We start from the raw sequence: 20,622 nt of genomic DNA, 5'->3' as shown, positions 1-20,622 counted from the left end.
TGGCAGCTGTCAATTTGCCTCCTACACTTTTCCTTTCATTTTTTCCCATTATGTAGATAATGCATATTCTAGAATATCCGCCGCCAGGCCTCGACCAATCAGCGACGGGCACAGTATCGACGTAGAAATCCCACGTCTCTGATTGGTCGAGGTCGCCAGGCTTCGACCAATCAGCGACGAGCACAGCAACGATGATGTCATAAAGGACGTAGACATCCCACGTCTCTGATCGAGGCCTGGCGGCAATCAGCAATGGGCACAGCGATAATGATGTCATAATGGTTGCCATGGCGACAATGTCATATGACTGCATATGACATATGCATGATGATGTCATAAAGGACGTAGATATTCCGCGTCTCTGATTGGTCGAGGCTGCCAGGCCTCGACCAATCGGCAACGGGCACAGCGACGATGATATCATAATGGTTGCCATGGCAACGATGATGTCATAAAGGTTGCCTCGACCAATCAGCGACGGGCACAGTCTGCCGTGAATTCTGGAATCATCATTGTCCATATACTACGGGGACATGCATATTCTAGAATACCCGATGCCAGGCCTCGACCAATCAGTGACGGGCACAGTATCGACGTAGAAATTCCGCGTCTCTGGTCGAGGCCTGGCGGCCTCGACCAATCAATCAGCGACGGGCACAGCGACGATGATGTCATAAAGGACGTAGACATCCTGCGTCTGATTGGCGGCCTCGACCAATCAGCAATGGGCACAGCGACGATGATGTCATAATGGTTGCCATGGCGACAATGATGTAATAAAGGTTGCCTCAACCAATCAGCGACGGGCACAGTCTGCCGCGAATTCTGGAATCATCATTGTCCATATACTACGGGGACATGCATATTCTAGAATACCCGATGCGTTAGAATCGGGCCACAATCTAGTATATATATATATCTACTATATAAAGCTGAATGTGTGTGTGTATGTGTATGTCCGGGATTGGCATCTGCACCGTCGCAGCTACAGCCACAAAATTTTGCAGTGTCACACGTCTGGACCCTGAGAGCGTCATAGGCTATATTGTGAGGTGAAATTTTAACCCTGCGCTTTCCAATTCACCAAACAATTTTGCCCCTATCTACATAATGGGGAAAAAAGTGAAAGGAAAAGTGTTGGAGGCGTCGCAGCTACAGAAACAAAATTTTGCACAGTCACACGTCTGGACCCTGAGAGCGTCATAGGCTACGTTGTGAGGTGAAATTTTAACCCCGCGCTTTCCAATTCACCAAACAATTTTGCCCCTATCTACATAATGGGAAAAAATGAAAGGAAAAGTGTAGGAGGCAAATTGACAGCTGCCAGATGTGAACAAGGGGGACTTAAAGAATGAGAGCGATGGCGCCAAAGAGTGCATATAATGATAAATTATACATATGACATATACATGCATATCATACATGCATATCATACATGCATATCATATGCAGATGCCAATCCCGGACATACACACACACACACACACACACACACACACACACACACACACACACACACACACACACACACACACACACACACACACACACACACACACACCTTTATATAGTAGATATATATATACTAGATTGTGGCCCGATTCTAACGCATCGGGTATTCTAGAATATGCATGTCCCCGTAGTATATGGACAATGATGATTCCAGAATTCGCGGCACACTGTGCCCGTCGCTGATTGGTCGAGGCAACCTTTATGACATCATCGTCGCCATGGCAACCATTATGACATCGTCGCTGTGCCCGTTGCTGATTGGTCGAGGCCTGGCGGCCTCGACCAATCAGAGACGCGGGATTTCTACGTCGATGCTGTGGCGGCCTCGACCAATCAGAGAGCCGGGATTTCCAGGACAGACAGACAGATGGAAAAACCCTTAGACAATTATATATATATATATATATATATATATATATATATATATATATATATATATATAGATTTATCATTAAACTGACCTCTGTGCTTTCCTCCACTTCCTGTCATGTACATCTGGATGTGTCACAAGATTTACCATTATTTAAATTAGTATACGTAGTAAGCTGCGTTCTTGAACTTAGTTAATACGCATGTGGAAGATAGGAAGATTATGCAGTTTGACCACATCTGATGAAAGTCTATGGGTAATTTACACAGCGGAGACTGAGCGTCTCTGCGTACGTTGGCATGCTTGCTATTATATATCTATGGATAAATTATACATCTATAGATGGATGTCTATGGATATATCTATAGATATAACTATGGCTATATCTATCTATAGATAGATATATCTATAGATTATCTATCTATAAATATATCTGGCTACTTTCACACATCAGGTTTTTGCCGTCAGGCATAATCCGGCGAGTTTTGGAAAAAAAAAAAGGATCCGTGGTTTGTTTTGTTTTTTTCGCCGGATTCGTTTTTTTCTGAGTTGTATTAGCGCCGGATTGCGCCTGATGGCCTCACGTTTCATCCGTTTTTTGCCAGATCCGTCAAAAAAGCTGTTTCCGGTGGAAGGAGAAAACGTACAGAGGAAGGTTTTTTTTCTGTCCGTCGAAAAAACGCCCAGCAACTGATCCAGCGAAAAACGTATGAAACTGAGATGTGGAATGATGAATCCGGCCTCCGAATCCGGTTTTTCATGCATTTTGCCATTCAAATCATGCACATTTTCAAAAAGGATCAGTTGCATCAGTTTTTCAATATTTGCAACAGATCCGTTTTTTCAAAAATTTGCCCGATCCTGCCTGACAGAAAAAAACTGATGTGTGAAAGTAGCCTAACTATCCATATATCTATCTACATCTATCTATAGATTTATCTATCCATGCATATATCTATAGGTTGATGCATAGATCTATCTATCTGTGTGTAATGGAGTGTGAGTTGGACAAGAAATGATGTCACAATATATATATATTTTTTTTGTTCAATAATGCATCTTTATTTGGCTTTCAAAAACGCACCTGCGTTTTCTGCCAAGAGCTGCGGATTTAGTGGCGAAAAAGCCGCAGGCAAATCTGCAACATGTGCACATACCCCAAGGCTACTTTCACACTTGCGTTTTCTGCTGTACGTCGTTGTGCAGCAAAATGATGTATCGACGGACGTCGCGAAAATAGCAAAAAACGTGTGTGACGCATCCAGTGTAATGACGGATGCGTCGCACAATTTGAATGGAGAAATTTCCTGAAATGAAATATCCGGGGACGAGAGAGAGAGCGTGATACGTCGCTGGATTCCTGTGTGTGTGACGGTCAGCGACGGATCCTGCGCCCATAGGCTTCCATTATAGCCGACGACGGGCAGCGCAGGATGCGTCGCTGACAGATTTTCTGACGTGCATAAAAAAAGTTCCTATGAACGTTTTATCCGCACGACGGACCGCTATTTTCCGACGTATCCAGTGCACGACGGATGAAATGGATGGCCATCCGTCACAATCCGTCGCTAATACAAGTCTATGGGAAAATTCAGGATCCTGCAAATTTATTTATTTATTTTTTAAATCGACAGATTGTGATGGAAGCTGAAAAACGCAAGTGTGAAAGTAGCCTTAGCCATTCCTGATCGTGTGCACATACCCTGAGGTGTCCGCTGCTTCCAAAGCACTGCCGGTGATTCTGCATGTATTCATTGAACCGTGCAGAATCGCCGAGCCCAATACATTGGATGGGTGAAATATCTTGTGGAGACTCACGTCTCCACAAGATAAATAGACATGCTTGAGGTCTGGAAAGAAGTGCTACATGTCCATCTCTGCAGGGAAGCTGATGCACGCATAGTGGACATAGGATTTCTTGAAATACTATCCACTATGCTGTAACATCTGGACACTGCGTATGTGCGCAGCGTCCTACCTGCAGCGTTTACTGACTGTGGGAACATACTCTGAATCCGATAGTTTATCTGAGCTAGAACGTGTGTGCCTAGACACTCCTACTTTCACATATAGGACACTGATCCCCATTCTCCTAAAATATGGGGCTTTCAACTACGTTGCCCTGAGCACTCAGACTATTATCACCAATCTGGCACATTTTTGGATCCTTATTATCAAATATCTTCCAAACAATATGGAAAATAAATTATCAATCAATTCATTCATGGGGCAGATTTGAAATCCACAGCATGTCCCTTTGTTGCACATTTTAACTTTTTGCACATGTAATGCATAATATCTTGTAAAAAGTGATACACTTGGGCAGAAGCAGGACTAAAAAAAAAAAAATTTGTCCCATTGTTTATAAATCCATTTGCTAGAAAGTTGCAGAACTTTTTAATATACACTAAGCTTTATATGGAAAAAAAATCTAAAGCTACTGTAAATAAAAAATAAATAAAAAAAAGCATGGCAAAACAGTTTACATGTAAGTATGTGTTCCATTGTAATTCCGGATACTTCCCTAATGAAGAATATGAATGGAAACTTTCAGTGGATAAAAAGTCTGAGTCCGTTATTCTGCCATTATTCCTCCTGCTGGGATAGTTAGCCAACCTGCTGGGATATTTAGCCAATTTTCTTCGTCAGAACTTCTATTTAGGAGTTTTTGTGCAGCGATGCTGCTTGTACTTGAGCAATACAAGTAATCACATACCTTATTAGGTCGATTGAAATCTTTACTATTTTCTTTTCTATAATTGACATCTTTTACAACAAATGTAATATTGGTCAAACCTGTTTTACAGGCTTACAGAAGAAAGAAATCAGAAATGGCATACAAAAGATCTGTTTTGGACAGTCCTGCTGTGAATCAAGCAAGTTATGTAGCAGGTTCAAAGAAGCATGTTGACTACAGAAACCGCCTCATGTATTTATCTCAAGATAGTGGATACAATGAATCTCTTAAGGTATTCAGCTCGGACTCAGGAGAAAGGAGCAGTGATTCATTAATTAGTGGAACTCCATCAGAAGACTTGGAAAACTCTGAAAATGTAGACCCTACTTTGGAATGCTCTCCAATACGTAAAATCTTTCTGGAGCCTAGAGCACGCTCAAAGTACAGTAGTCAGGCTACAGATATATATGAAACGCCAAGAGCTGCTAAAAAAGACTTCTCATTGAGACGCAGACTCCTTCTTTCTAAGGCAACATCTGGTGGAAATTTGGATTTTGAAGCTTCAGACAGTTCTGCTGAAATGTTGGAAAAAGAGACAAAATTTCAAAGAGTTCCTAGTTTTGAGGCAGGCCTTTCCAATAACATCTCCCCAAGAGATGTGGCCTACAAACCAATAGCAACAAGCACATTAAAAACAGAAAGTGATTCTAGCATGTCATGTAAAAAGTGGAGACTGTCTTTTGCCCAGCAGAGGAGTTCTACCGTAGATGAATGTAAAGGAGACGCTCTTCCTTTTCCAGAGGTTGAAAACCTGTCTCCAGTTCATCACTCCACAGAATCGCCTTACGACAGCATTCTGAGCAGTGATGAAGGAAACATTACAGAATTGCATGTCACCCCTTCACGCATCTTAATTTCAGATGCCAAAGAAGCTTTTCAGACTCCCGTTAGTAACCTTGCTGCAAGTTTTCAATTTAATTTATGTACCCCAACTTGCACGCCAGTAACGGATCTAGAAAATTTGATAACGGAGGACAGTGCTTTTCATTCGCTTAGCCTGGACAAGTCGCAAGACTCTATAAGTGATCATGAAGGCTCTTTTCAGGAGCTTATTCAGAAGCAAAAAGAAGGCCCTAAATCCACTCATAGTAAAATTCGTCTGCGGAAACTAGATCGATGCAGGAGATTATCAACCCTGCGTGAACGAGGCTCTCAGTCAGATGTCGAGGAAGAAATTAAGGAAACTCAGATATTGAGTTCATTGTACAAATCAAAAGTGTCAAGGAACTCTGTAACCGAGGAAAGTGAATTCAGTTTTGACGAGAGCGCAAACAGTTCTCTCCTAAAGGTTGATGATTTAACGGGCACGCCTGCCTTGCGGGTAGTTCGTGATATGCTAGTAAGAAGCACCCGGAAAAGGGCTCAACAAGCCACCGTACAGGAACTTTTGGGCAGTCTGGATTATTCAGATGGATCTGAAGATGAACTGACTAGACTCATTGGCCGGAAAATGGGTTTGGAAGCAATAGATATTTTATCAGAGTTGAAATACAGAAATTTGAAGCATATAATAGCATTTATATTTAAAGTTTTGAACGTGGAAAGTATTTGCAGGTAAATGAGGAGGGAAGGGGGTTTATTTTCAAAATCTTGCATGCAATTGGTACTAAAGTAATTTTATCTAAATTCTTAAAAAATGGGCCCCCATTTAGTGCAAAATTTCTTGTATCTCTAGTCACAGTGAAGGGTCGAGTGGAGAAGTCCTTTGCAAGGACTGAAGACCTGATTCATCATGAACGCTTGATGGCACCACATTCAGTTTTTTTGCACACTTTACCAATATACAAGAGTATTTTCTTAAATTGGATACTATGTGGGCTTATGTGAGTGAGGCCTCACAGGAGCGAGAAGAGGCGCTTGGACTTGGCATGCTGGTAGGGCAGATTTGCCTTGCAGACTGATGGCCTAAAGGTACCGTTACACTAAACGACTTACCAACGATCACGACCAGCGATACGACCTGGCCGTGATCGTTGGTAAGTCGTTGTGTGGTCGCTGGGGAGCTGTCACACAGACAGCTCTCTCCAGCGACCGACGATCAGGGGAAAGACTTCGGCATTGTTGAAGACAGTTTCAACGATGCCGAAGTCCCCGGGTAACCAGGGTAAATATCGGGTTACTAAGCGCAGGGCCGCGCTTAGTAACCCGATATTTACCCTGGTTACCATTGTAAAAGTTAAAAAAACAAAAACAGTACATACTCACATTCCGATGTCTGTCACGTCCCCCGGCGTCAGCTTCCCGCACTGACTGTGTCAGCGCCGGCCGTAAAGCAGAGCACAGCGGTGACGTCACCGCTGTGCTCTGCTTTACGGCCAGCCGGCGCTGACAGTCAGTGCGGGAAGCTGACGCCGGGGGACGTGACAGACATCGGAATGTGAGTATGTACTGTTTTTGTTTTTTTAACTTTTACGCAATCCGCAGTGCCCATGCTGCGGAAAAAAAACGTGCAGAAATGCTGCAGGTTACTTTCTGCAGCATGTCAATTCTTTGTGCTATTTCCGCAGCGGTTTACACCTGCTCCATAATAGGAATCCGCAGGTAAAACGCAGTGCCTTTTACCTGCAGATTTCTCAAATCCGCTGCGGAAAAATCCGCAGAGCTCCAAACTACGTGTGCACATACCCTTACACTGTGATTTCAACAACTCCTCATTAGTATTGAGAGCTGAGCTCCGCAAACTAGCAGTTCAGCTAGCCCTCTCCCTCCTGCTGCGATTTCACCCTCCAAGCATCCACAATGCAATTGATAGATGGCTTCCACCAGTGAACTCAGACGAACTAGGACCCAAGCTGCTGAGGGAAGAGCAAGTAGAAACCTAAGGATCTGTGCACACATCACTATTGCATTTTTTTTTTTCTGCTCCGTTTTGTCACAAAACCTGAAGAATTTGCTAGTACCAGTAAAGTAAATGAGATTAATAAAGTCTCATAAACACATTGCTTAACTTTTCTGAGCAGATTTGCAGCAGATTTAAATCTGCAGCATGTCGATTATTTCAGTGATTTTGCTGAAGATGGCACACACATTAATGAATGGGGAAATGCTTCAAAAGCGCTTGTATTTTATGCAGTTTTGTTTTTCTACTAATACATCAGTATTTGCAGCAAATATTTATGCTGCGAATAATGAATATATGCACATAACCTTAAACAGCCCTGTATAGCCCATGGGTGGACTTCCATACTCTTGATATGGGGCTATTCCATACCCTGGAAGAGGAACAGGTAAGGAAATGGGTTGGAACCAGGATAATGACAGGTAGAAGAATAAGTCTGGAGCACTTTCGTAGACCCCCTTCATCACCTTGGTATTTTCTGTTTTTGTGCATTAGGTTTTTGCTCCCCTTCTTCCCAGAGCCATAACTTTTTTTTTTTTTTTTAATTTTTCCATCAATATGGCTGTGGGAAGATTGTTTTTTGCGGTATGAGTTGTACTTTTGAATGACGCCATTGATTTTACCATATTGTGTAATGGCACTGGGGAAAAAAATCCAAGTGTTGTGAAATTGCAAAATAAGTGCAATTGTTTTTTTGGGTTTTATTTACCATGTTCACCAAATGCTAAAACTAACCTGCAACTATGATTCTCCACAGGGCTGCCACTAGGAATTTCGGGGCCCCATGCTGGCAAAATTTATGGGGCCCCCTTGAAACGCCACCCAGGCTCCACCACAGCCCCGCCTCTACCCCTTGAAATGTCCAGTCCCATCCGCTGTCTTGGAAAACTCCACTTCTAACCAATCACTCATTAACAGTTCCCATCACCAGATCACACATAGTGCTTTGCAAAAGTATTTGGCTCCTTGGAACTTTTCAACCTTTTCCCACATATCGTGCTTCAAACATAAAGATACAAAATGTAATTTTTTTGGTGAAGAATCAACAAGTTGAACACAGTTGTGAAGTTGACTGAATGATCCCAAACATAAAGCAAAGTCTACAGTAGAATGGTTCACAAATAAACGTATCCAGGTGTTAGAATGGCCAAGTCAAGATCCAGCCTCAATCCAATCGAGAATCTGTGGAAAGAGCTGAAAACTGCTGTTCACAAGCGATCTCCATCAAACCTCACTGAGCTCGAGCTGTTTGCCAAGGAAGAATGGGAAAGAATTTCAGTCTCTCGATGTACAAAACTGATAGAGACATACCCCAAGCGACTTGCAGCTGTAATCGCATCAAAAGGTGGCGTAACAAAGTGTTGAGTTAAAGGGGCCGAATAATATTGGACGCCCCACTTTTCAGTTTTTGAATTTCCACAAAAATGTAAAATAACCAATAAATTTCGTTCAACTTCACAAATGTGTTCCACTTGTTGTTGATTCTTCACCAAAATATTACATTTGGTATCTTTGTTTGAAGCATTATATGTGGGAAAAGGTCGAAAAGTTCCAGGGAGCCGAATACTTTCGCAAGGCACTGTATAGCCAGCAGCTTTTGTTTTGGCCAAAAGATATTTTTAATCTGCCAGCACGACAACGTACACTCTTTTGGTCGGTCCCTACTCTACTGTAACCTATTAAACACTTGTGAAAATGTGCAATACAATTTAGGTATATCTTTTTATTTTTCAATTTTTAAAATGACCACTAATATCACATACAAGGGACAAATACCACCGCACCATGACCAGACCACATATTACCACCACATAGTGACCAAATAGCACATACAAGGAACAAATATCGCTACATCATGGCCGGACAAAGTATTACCACTAGTGATGAGCGAATATACTCGTTAATCGAGATTTGACCTCCGAGTATTTTTTAGTGCTCGGAGATTTTAGTTTTCATCGCCGCAGCTGAATGATTTACATCTGTTAGCCAGCATAAGTACATGCGGGGGTTGCCTGGTTGCAAGGGAATCCCCACATGTAATCAAGCTGGCTAACAGGTGTAAATAATTCAGCTAAGGTCAGGAAAACTAAATCTCCGAGCACTAAAAAAATACTCTGAGGACACCCGAGCGTGCTCGGGAAATCTCGAGTAACGAGTATATTCACTCATCACTAATTACCACCACATTGTGACTGAATACTACAATACTGATCATTAATAGAAGAAAAAAACCAACACAATACGAATATCACCATAAGTGGCATTATACACAGTAGATCTGTACTTAGTACGCAATGTCTGTGTTCCGGTAATACAGTGATCACCGGTGACATCATATACTGGAGCTCTGTATACAGTATCTGTGTACAGGTAATAGTGATCACCACTGACAATATACAAAGGAGCTCTGTATATAGTGTCAGTGTACAGATAATAGTGATCACTGGTGACCATGTACACAGGAGCTCTGTATATAGTACATAGTGTCAGTGTACAGGTAACACACTGACTCAGCAGTGAGGTCTCTAGGTGAAGTCCTTCATCTTCGCTTTTCATTTCATCCAGCACAGACCGCCATCACTTCTTCCAGCCATGACTTGTCTCTGCACAGTTATCTAGAGCTCCACTTGCAGAACATGTTACTTAATTTTTTCCCAACTTCTACACTGCAACAGATGAAGAAAAAAAGGCAACAGTGTCGCTCTGCACAGTAACAGGACCGCCCCCCCCCCCCCTTCCCATTTAAAACAGTATCCTCAAAAAATAAAATAAATACATCACTGCAGTAATATCCTTTAATTTGCCCCTATTGTAATAATATCCCCCATCCTGGCTCCTGTGTATCTCATTCCTGGCTCCAGCCAAATGTTCTCCCATCCTGCCCTCATGAGTATCCATTCCATTCCATTATATCCCATCCTGCCCCATGTGAGCTCCCCCATCCTGCCCCATATGATCTCCCTATCCTGCCCCATATGTCTCCATCCTGCCGACGAAACATTGCGGCTTGACGCTTTCAATAAAAAAAACGTTCTCCTTACCTGGCCGCGTTCCTGCGTTGACGTTACCTCCAGGCGTTTCAAGCTGACGTTTTTATGCATACCATTGTGGGGTAGATATAATGTTTTGATTGCCTGCTGCATTTTATTGCAATTTTTCGGGGACCACAAAACTAACTCTGGCTTTGATTTTTTTTTTTTTTTTTTTCATTATGCCATTTACCATTTGGCTTAATTATTTTTAGATTTTGATATCTGACGTTTCTGAATTCAGCAATGCCAAATATGTGTATTTTTGATATTGTTAGTGTTTTATTTTGAATGGGGCAAAAGGGAGGATTTGAACTTTTTTTTTTTTTTAACTTTTCACTTTCCTTGGCCTGTCCCACATGTCCAGATAATTCCGGTACCGGAATTATCCGTGTCCGTGTGCTTACATAGCACATCAGTGTGGCACACGTGCGGCAGCCGTGTGCCGACTGAGGACCACACGGACCGTGCAGGAGACAGCGCTACAGTTAAGCGCTGTCCCCTGCGTGCGGTGCTGAAGCCGGTATTCATCCCTTCTTCCCAGCAGCGTTCGCTGGAGAGAAGGAATGAATAATCTTTTTTTTTTTCTTTCTCCTTAAAAATAAAATTTGTGCGTCCCCCTCCCGCCTCCCATCCCCCTCTGCGCCCCCCCCCCCCCCCCCCCCCTCCAGCTTGCCAGGAAATACTCACCGGCACCCAGGTCCAGCGATGTCTCCTCTCAGCGCCGGCGGCAGGCCCTGTGTGAGCGAGTGAGGAGACATCGCTGGAGCTGGGTGTCGGTGAGCATTTCCTGGCAAGCGGGGGGTAAGGAGGTGGGAGGCGGGAGGGGACGCACAAACTTTATTTTTAAGGGGAAAGTAAAAAAAAAAAAAAAAAGATTATTCATTCCTTCTCTCCAACGAACGCTGCTGGGAAGAAGGGATGAATTCCAGCTTCAGCACCACACGTGGGGGGGACAGCGCATACAGTAGCGCTGTCTCCTGCACGGCACACGGACAGCATCCGTGTGCGGTACGTGTTTTACATGGAGACATTGACTTTAATGTGTTCGTGTGATCCGTGCATTCCCACAAACACTGACATGTCTGTGTTTTTCAAACAGACACACGGTCCGTGAAAACACGCTGACATGTGCAGAGACACATTGATTTTAATGTGTCTACATGAGTCAGTGTCTCCGGTACGTGAGGAAACTGTCACCTCACGTACCGGAGCCACTGACGTGTGAAACCGGCCTTCAATAGTCTACTTAGGAGACTTGGAGCTGTGATCTCCTGATCGCTTGTGCTACCCATAGCAGAGCTTCAGCCTTGCTATGTGTAGCAGAAATCATCATCTGTTATGAACGCCGGCTACGATTTTGTGACATGCTTCTGGCACGTACATGTTAAATGCAGCTGTGAGAGATTGACAGTGGCTTTTAACATGCTAACAGCCGCGGGTGGATCGAGATTTTCACCTGCGGCTGGACAGATCTGCTGTCTTGTCCATGAAAAGATGCGGGCTCAGCGACAGAGCCCACATCAAATGGAGGGAGGTGATTTATAATGTACTAGATGGTGGCCCGATTCTAACGCATCGGGTATTCTAGAATATGCATGTCACGTAGTATATTGCCCATCGACGTAGTATATTGCCCAGTCACGTAGTATATTGCCCAGTCACGTAGTATATTGCTCATCGACGTAGCATACAGCACAGAGCCACGTAGTATATTGCCCAGTCACGCCATCTTCCGTTCCCAGGATGCATTGCGAAATTACCCAGATGACTTGGCGGTCTCGCGAGACCGCTAAGGCTACGTTCAAATTTGCGTTGTTGGGCGCAGTGTCGCCGACGCATGCGTCATGCGCCCCGATCTTTAACATGGGGGGCGCATGGACATGCGCCGGTATGCGTTGTATTGCGTCAATTTAATGCACCAGACAGGGCGCAGACAACGCTACTTGTAGCGTTTTCCCTGCGCCAAAATTCATGAACATTACTATTTTATGTCAACGCTTGCATCAAAAAACGCAGCGTTGTGTATATGCGTTGTGGGTTGCGTCGACGACGCTGCGCCCAACAACGCAAATGTGAACGTAACCTAAGTCTTCTGGGTAATTTCGCAATGCATCGCTGGGAGCGGAAGATGGCGGCAGGCGCGAGCGGCTCAGCGGACAACGGAGGGTGAGTATAGCAGGTTTTTTTATTTTTAACATTACATTTTTTTTACTATTGATGCCACATAGGCAGCATCAATAGTAAAAGGTTGGGGACACACAGGGTTAATAGCGACGGTAACGGTCCGTTACCGCCGGCATTAACCCTGTGTGAGTGGAGAGGAGTATGCGGGCACTGGCCACTGACTGCGGGTAGTAAGGAGCGGACATTTTCTTCCGGACTGTGCCCGTCGCTGATTGGTCGTGGCAAATCAGCGACTTGGATTTCCAGGACAGACAGAGGACGCGACCAATGAATATCAGTGAAAGACAGACAGACTGAAGTGACCCTTAGACAATTATATAGTAGATAGATACAGTGGGGCAAAAAAGTATTTAGTCAGTCAGCAATAGTGCAAGTTCCACCACTTAAAAAGATGAGAGGCGTCTGTAATTTACATCATAGATAGACCTCAACTATGGGAGACAAACTGAGAAAAAAAAATCCGGAAAATCAGTCTGTTTTTTTAACATTTTATTTGCATATTATGGTGGAAAATAAGTATTTGGTCAGAAACAAAATTTCATCTCAATACTTTGTAATATATCCTTTGTTGGCAATGACAGAGGCCAAACGTTTTCTGTAAGTCTTCACAAGGTTGCCACACACTGTTGTTGGTATGTTGGCCCATTCCTCCATGCAGATCCCCTCTAGAGCAGTGATGTTTTTGGCTTTTCGCTTGGCAACACGGACTTTCAACTCCCTCCAAAGGTTTTCTATAGGGTTAAGATCTGGAGACTGGCTAGGCCACTCCAGGACCTTGAAATGCTTCTTACGAAGCCACTCCTTCGTTGCCCTGGCGATGTGCTGTGGATCATTGTCATGTTGAAGGACCAGCCACGTTTCATCTTCAATGCCCTTGCTGATGGAAGGAGGTTTGCACTCAAAATCTCACGATACATGGCCCCATTCATTCTTTCATGTACCCGGATCAGTCGTCCTGGCCCCTTTGCAGAGAAACAGCCCCAAAGCATGATGTTTCCACCACCATGCTTTACAGTAGGTATGGTGTTTGATGGATGCAACTCAGTATTCCTCAGTATTCTTTTTCCTCCAAACACGACAAGTTGTGTTTCTACCAAACAGTTCCAGTTTGGTTTCATCAGACCATAGGACATTCTCCCAAAACTCCTCTGGATCATCCAAATGCTCTCTAGCAAACTTCAGACGGGCCCGGACATGTACTGGCTTAAGCAGTGGGACACGTCTGGCACTGCAGGATCTGAGTCCATGGTGGCGTAGTGTGTTACTTATGGTAGGCCTTGTTACATTGGTCCCAGCTCTCTGCAGTTCATTCACTAGGTCCCCTCGCGTGGTTCTGGGATTTTTGCTCACCGTTCTTGTGATCATTCTGACCCCACGGGGTGGGATTTTGCGTGGAGCCCCAGATCGAGGGAGATTATCAGTGGTCTTGTATGTCTTCCATTTTCTAATTATTGCTCCCACTGTTGATTTCTTCACTCCAAGCTGGTTGGCTATTGCAGATTCAGTCTTCCCAGCCTGGTGCAGGGCTACAATTTTGTTTCTGGTGTCCTTTGACAGCTCTTTGGTCTTCACCATAGTGGAGTTTGGAGTCAGACTGTTTGAGGGTGTGCACAGGTGTCTTTTTATACTGATAACAAGTTTGAACAGGTGCCATTACTACAGGTAATGAGTGGAGGAAAGAGGAGACTCTTAAAGAAGAAGTTACAGGTCTGTGAGAGCCAGAAATCTTGATTGTTTGTTTCTGACCAAATACTTATTTCCCACCATTATATGCAAATAAAATGTTAAAAAAAAACAGACAATGTGATTTTCTGGATTTTTTTTCTCAGTTTGTCTCCCATAGTTGAGGTCTACCTATGATGTAAATTACAGACGCCTCTCATCTTTTTAAGTGGTGGAACTTGCACTATTGCTGACTGACTAAAAACTTTTTTGCCCCACTGTATGTCATAGGTTGTAAAGGGAATCTGTCACCACATTTGATCTATCAAATCTAACTCACTAATACGGGCATACAGGTTAGACTGCTCATGTATGCCTCATACCATATGCCTTGTTGAGAAATCTGCTTTTAACCAATTATGTAAATGAGTTCTTCCAGGCTATGGGAAGAACACTGCCCAGAAGATAGCCCTGCCTCCGCACTTCATTATCCTATGTGTCATGTCCCCATTTAGTTTGGAAAAACGAAGGCTAAGGGGTGATCTTATTACAAAGTATAAATACATGAGGGGACAGTACAAAGACCTTTCTAATGATGCTTTTACTCAGAGGATGCCACCTTGTCCCTGTCTCAGATCTAAGTCTGGAGGAAAGAAGGTTTAAGCATAATAAGACGCGGATTCTTTACTGTAAGAGCAGTGAGACTATGGAACTCTCTGCCGTATGATGTTGTAATGAGTGATTCATTACTAAAATTTAAGAAGGGACTGGATGTCTTTCTTGAAAAGTTTAATGTTACAAGGTATATATACTAGATTCCTTGATAGGGCGTTGACCCAGGGAACTAGTCTGATTGCCGTATGTGGAGTCAGGAAGGAATTTTTTTCCCCAATGTGGAGCCTACTGTTTGCCACATGGGTTTTTTTTTTTTTTTTGCCTTCCTCTGGATCAACATGTTAGGTTAGGATATGGGATGAACTAGATGGACTAGTCTGTTGTGAATTCTGTGGCTGAATTCACTCCTGTGGTCACAAGTGGTACTGCAGCTTCTGAGCTTCCTCCCTCAGGTGTTCTGGTGAGCTCGTTAACTGCTTCATTACTTAACTCCGCCTGATGCTGCTATCCTTGCTCCTTGTCAATGTTTCAGTGTTGGATCTGAGCTTCTCCTGATTGTTCCTGTGACCTGCTGCTCTGTATAGCTAAGTGCTTTTTGCTTTTTTGTTGCTTTTTTTCTGTCCAGCTTGTCTTTTGTTTTGCTGGAAGCTCTGAGACGCAAAGGGTGTACCGCCGTGCCGTTAGTTCGGCACGGTGGTTTTTTTTTGCCCCCTTTGCGTGGTTTTGCTTTAGGGTTTTTTGTAGACTGCAAAGTTCGCTTTTCTGTCCTCGCTCTGTCCTAGAATATCGGGCCCCACTTTGCTGAATCTATTTCATCCCTACGTTTTGTCTTTTCATCTTACTCACAGTCATTATATGTGGGGGGCTGCCTTTTCCTTTGGGGAATTTCTCTGGGGCAAGTCAGGCCTATTTTTCTATCTTCAGGCTAGCTAGTTTCTTAGGCTGTGCCGAGTTGCCTAGGTAGTTGTTAGGCGCAATCCACAGCCGCTTTTAGTTGTGTTTAGGATAGGATCAGGTGTGCAGTCTACAGAGTTTCCACGTCTCAGAGCTCGTTCTTGTATTTTTGGGTATTTGTCAGATCACTGTGTGCGCTCTGATCGCTAAGCACACTGTGTTTCTGGATTGCCTTCATAACACCTGTCATTAGCAAACATAACACTAGTCTTCCTTGAACCTTGAAAACTGTTACCATGTTGCAGCGTCACTCTGTCCCTGTGAGGTTGGGTGCACCTGAGGAAATCTTGTGCATGCAGATTCCATCTCCCGACATTCATCTTCAGTGTTCTGTGCTCCTATGGGCATAGGCTTCACGTTCCTTCTGCTCAGGTGCCAGTCAGTCACTGGTGTTTCTGCTCCAAACTCTCTGGTGCGCTGAAACCTTGCACTACACAAGTACCAGAGACTCGCCGGCACAGAGGGAACGTAAAGCCTATGCCCATAGGAGGGTGGAACGCTGGGAGGTGGAATGTGCGCGCGTGATATTTCTGGACGAGCATTCAATGTCACAGGGACAGAGTGATGCTGTAGGAGGTGATATGTAGGATAATGAAGTGCAGACGCATTATCTTCTGGGCAATATATTAATAGATTAGATTGCTTAAATATGGGGACAGATTCTCGTTAACCCCTACATTGCTCAACATTTAATTATTGAGGGTTTTGGGTCTGTCCTCCCATGTAGCCAGTACGATGACTACACTACCAGACTACAGGAAAAAAAATACATTTTCTGAGCAGTGCCGTCACTTGTTGGCATGTCAAGGTGTTATCCATTACTTATAATGCCAGTCCTAGCCGAAGACCTTTTGAGTAGTGTATAGATGTTTTCAGATGAATTTTTAATGTTGGGATTACAATTTCTCCCTGCTGTTGGAAGTCTGTTTGTCCTAATACACAGCTTACTGTTTTATATATTTTTTTTATGTATATTAAACTTAGTATATGCATTTTTTTTATTTTTTATACTTATTAGCATTTGGAAAGTTAGTAAGGAATGGCGTGAAATGATAATTCAAGATAAAGGTGCTTATCAAAGAAGAATATCGTTCCTGAAGAAGGTCAAAGTCGAAATCGAGGTAATGAGTACTTTATTCACCTAATCATCAGAAAACTGGCATAAAACACTTTACTATGTCGCAAAATTTAGCAACTTTTAGTGGTTTCACACCAGTTTTGTCTGGCTCAGCCAAAATGGGAGGAGCTGTAGAGGGGACAGGACATGGTGACAATTGCTTAAGTCATGACAAGTTGTGGTGTACCTCATTCAACACATTTTACATCCATAAAATGAATCTGACTCCACCATGCCCCCTTATCAAAACAAGGCTCACAGAAGCTTTGCTGCTGTGGTGTTTCACTAACCAGTTCCTGCTCCTTCTAGATGGTGTTTTCACCTCCTATTTGGCAAGAATCCAAACCATATAGTCACATATTGTGTGGGACTTTCCATGTCTGAGCCTGTCTGCTCCCCTACCCCGTTCTCACCGTGGAACTGCGTCTCAAAGAAGCACTTCCAATCCCGTTTACTAGCTTCTCATAAATTCTATTCTGGCTCACACTGAGCTCTGAGGTGGAAGTGGCTTTTACCATGTACGGTAGTAAGTCTATGGAGCGTCAGAAGGATGTTCCATAGACTTTCATTGTAAGCAACTTCCGGCTTACATATAGATGTCGGGTGAGAAGAAAACAGAATTGAACTGAAAAATGGTGACTGGTACTGTAAGTTTCTTACCACACTTACATAGGTGTAGCTACAGCATGGATGACAAATGTCTAAAATTATATAATATATATATATATATATATATATATATATATATATATATATATATATATATTCAACATCTTGAATTTCAACAAGTCTAATCCTTTGTTCTCAGGGGGATGAGCTGCTGATAGTGGAGGCAGATTATTGTTACTATTTGTTTGCCAAGAAAAAGTGTATAGCGAGGGAGGAGTAGGCCAACAACTAAGATATGTGGCCACCATTTAGCTCAAATTATTGTTCATTTAAGTTAAAGGGAACCTGTCACTCCGTTTTTTCAGATTGAGATAAAAATACTGTTAAATAGGGCCTGCGCTGTGCGTTACAATAGTGTATGTAGTGTACCCTGATTCCCGAGTTTGCATACTCGGCTTCAGGAAAATGGCCGCCGCGATCTCTTCTGCGCACGCGCGGCATCCCGCGGCCATTTTCCTGAAGCCCCGTGCAGCAGAGCACTCCATCTGCGCACGCGCGGCCCCAGGAAGATGGCCGCCCCCACCGAAGACCGTAATAGCGCAGATCGTGGCGCTGTTTCTTCACGTGCGCGCAAGTGGATTCGGCACTGGGACATGCGCACACCACCACTGACCAGCCTGATTGACAGGCGAAAACGGCGACTTTGGTAATGTATTTCGCAGCATAGGTGGGGAATCAGGGTACACTACATACACTATTGTAACGCACAGCGCAGGCCCTATTTAACAGTATTTTTATCTCAATCTGAAAAAACGGGGTGACAGGTTCCCTTTAAAGATATAAGTAACACCCACACATCTGCATAACCATCTAAGCTCATTCACTGAGGGTATGTGCACACGTATTCTTGGCCACTGCGGATTTTGCCGCAGCAGATTTGATAAATCTGCTGGGCAAAAAACGCGTTTTTGCTGCAGATTTACCGCGGTTTTTCTGCGGTTTTACAACTGCGGTTTTCCATAGGGGCAGCTGTAAAACTGCTGCGGAATTCGCAGAAAGAAGTGACATGCTGCGGAATGTAAATCGCTGCGTTTCCGCACGCGTTTTTTTCCGCAGCATGTGCACAGCGTTTTTGGTTTTCCATAGGTTTACATTGAACTGTAAACTCATGGGAAACTGCTGCGGATCTGCAGCAAAATCCACATTGTGTGCACATACCCTTAAGCTCACTGAGCTCATGTTCACTACTGCAGATGGTTTTTAATAGGATATGTTACTATATTCACTAAATATGGTGGGAAAAGTGCAATAAATACAATCAACATAGTCCCAACCATTCATCTAGTTTTAATTGTTCTTAACTTTCCTAGCAAGGATGCATTTTCTCCTCTGAAGATTCTGGAACCAGATTAAATCTCCTTAACAGATCTGCTCTGAAATCAGTTCAAGCACAAGCTGGATCTGTATTTCACACCCCAATTTCTTGTGGGATTTTCACACCAAAAGACACTGCTCCCATTCTTCAGTCTGCAAGCAAACAACAAGAATATGTAAAGGTCAGTGGTTTTGCTGGTTGATACTCAAGGTGTTTGTGCTGTGCATGTACTAGCGTTATACACTCCACAACATTGAAACTACAACACCAAAAAGGAAAAGTGGAATTATGGAAATCACAGGATGGATAGACATGTTAATGATATGCAAATTGTGAAAGAAAAACCCTCTCAAAACCTCTTGATTCAGTATACTGTAAAGTATGAATGCCAAATGCAGAAATCCCCGCACTTACCCACTTTGGCTGCCATCACTGAGGTTACTAATCGTTGTCTGAAAAATGTTCTGAATGGACTTGAGCAAATCATCAAGATCTGCTGCTGGCAGCTCCATTTGCAATTGGCGAGCAGGAACATCCCAGATAATAAAGTCTGAAGACACTGCAGGCCATGGTAGCACGTTAATACCTTGCAGACTGCTCACAGTAACAAGAAATGTGACCTGTTATCGTGTTGAAAAAAAACAACTCTTGTGACACTTTGGAGAAATCCATAAACTCTTGGATAGCAGCCAAGACGTGTATTTCTGCAAGTGGCGCTCATACTTGATACTGAGTAAATCGAGATGTTTTAAAAATTGATTCCATTGTTTTCATTATTTGCATATCAATAACATATCTATCCATTCAACAAAAGCAGGTAAGTATAACTGGGTGGGGAGCGCTGCACAATATTCACTTGCTCCCCATTCCGGGCGCCGCTCCGTCTTCGTCTTCTGCAGTGACGCTCAGGTCAGAGGGCACGATGACGTGGTTAGTGCGCGCCCTCTGCCTGAACGTCAGTGCAGAAGACGCTGAAGACGGAGCGGCGCCGGAACAAAGTCAGGTGAATATTGAAAGTGCCCTAGGCCTGAGCGACGGAGAGGTGAGTATGTGATTTTTTTTTTTTTTTTTTTTTTATCGCAGCAACAGCAAATGGGGCAAGTGTCTGTATGGAGCATCTATGGGGCCATAACGTTTGTGCAGCACTATATGGGGCAAATGTCTGTATGGAGCATCTTATGGGGCCATAATCAAGGTTTGTGCAGCATTATATTGGGCAAATATGTCTATGGAGCATCTTATGGGGCCATTATTAACCTTTATGCCGGATTATATGGGGCATATTTTAATATGGAGCATCTTATGGGGCCATCATAAACTGTATGGAGCATTATATGGGGCTCCTGATTCAATATGGATATTCAAAAACACTTAACCTACTGATGTCTCAATTAATTTTACTTTTATTGGTATCTATTTTTACTTTTGACATTTACCGGTAGCTGCTGCGTTTACCACCCTAGGCTTATACTCGAGTCATTAAGTTTTCCCAGTTTTTTGTGGCAAAATTAGGGGGGTCGGCTTATACTCTGGTCTGCTTATACTCGTGTATATACGGTAGGTCCTTCTTGCAGCTCACTGATTTTTCTCCCCTTTGTTCCAAGAGCAATTTTATT

The 20,622-nt window shown here is 43.4% G+C and overlaps 1 protein-coding gene across 1 annotated transcript in view; it reads left to right on the top strand.

Moving 5' to 3' along the window:
• Window positions 1–20,622, top strand: part of FBXO43 (F-box protein 43) — a 53,393-nt gene that overhangs the window by 31,681 nt on the left and 1,090 nt on the right. The window contains exons 2-4 of the mRNA XM_069731650.1: window positions 4,690–6,173; window positions 16,924–17,026; window positions 19,002–19,187. Of these exons, the coding sequence (XP_069587751.1) occupies window positions 4,690–6,173; window positions 16,924–17,026; window positions 19,002–19,187 (1,773 nt within the window). The remainder of the gene's footprint in view (window positions 1–4,689; window positions 6,174–16,923; window positions 17,027–19,001; window positions 19,188–20,622) is intronic.

Source organism: Ranitomeya imitator, chromosome 6 (genome assembly GCF_032444005.1).
Source record: "Ranitomeya imitator isolate aRanImi1 chromosome 6, aRanImi1.pri, whole genome shotgun sequence".
NCBI classification, from domain to species: domain Eukaryota; kingdom Metazoa; phylum Chordata; class Amphibia; order Anura; family Dendrobatidae; genus Ranitomeya; species Ranitomeya imitator.
This window is presented reverse-complemented; position numbering and strand designations above follow the sequence as displayed.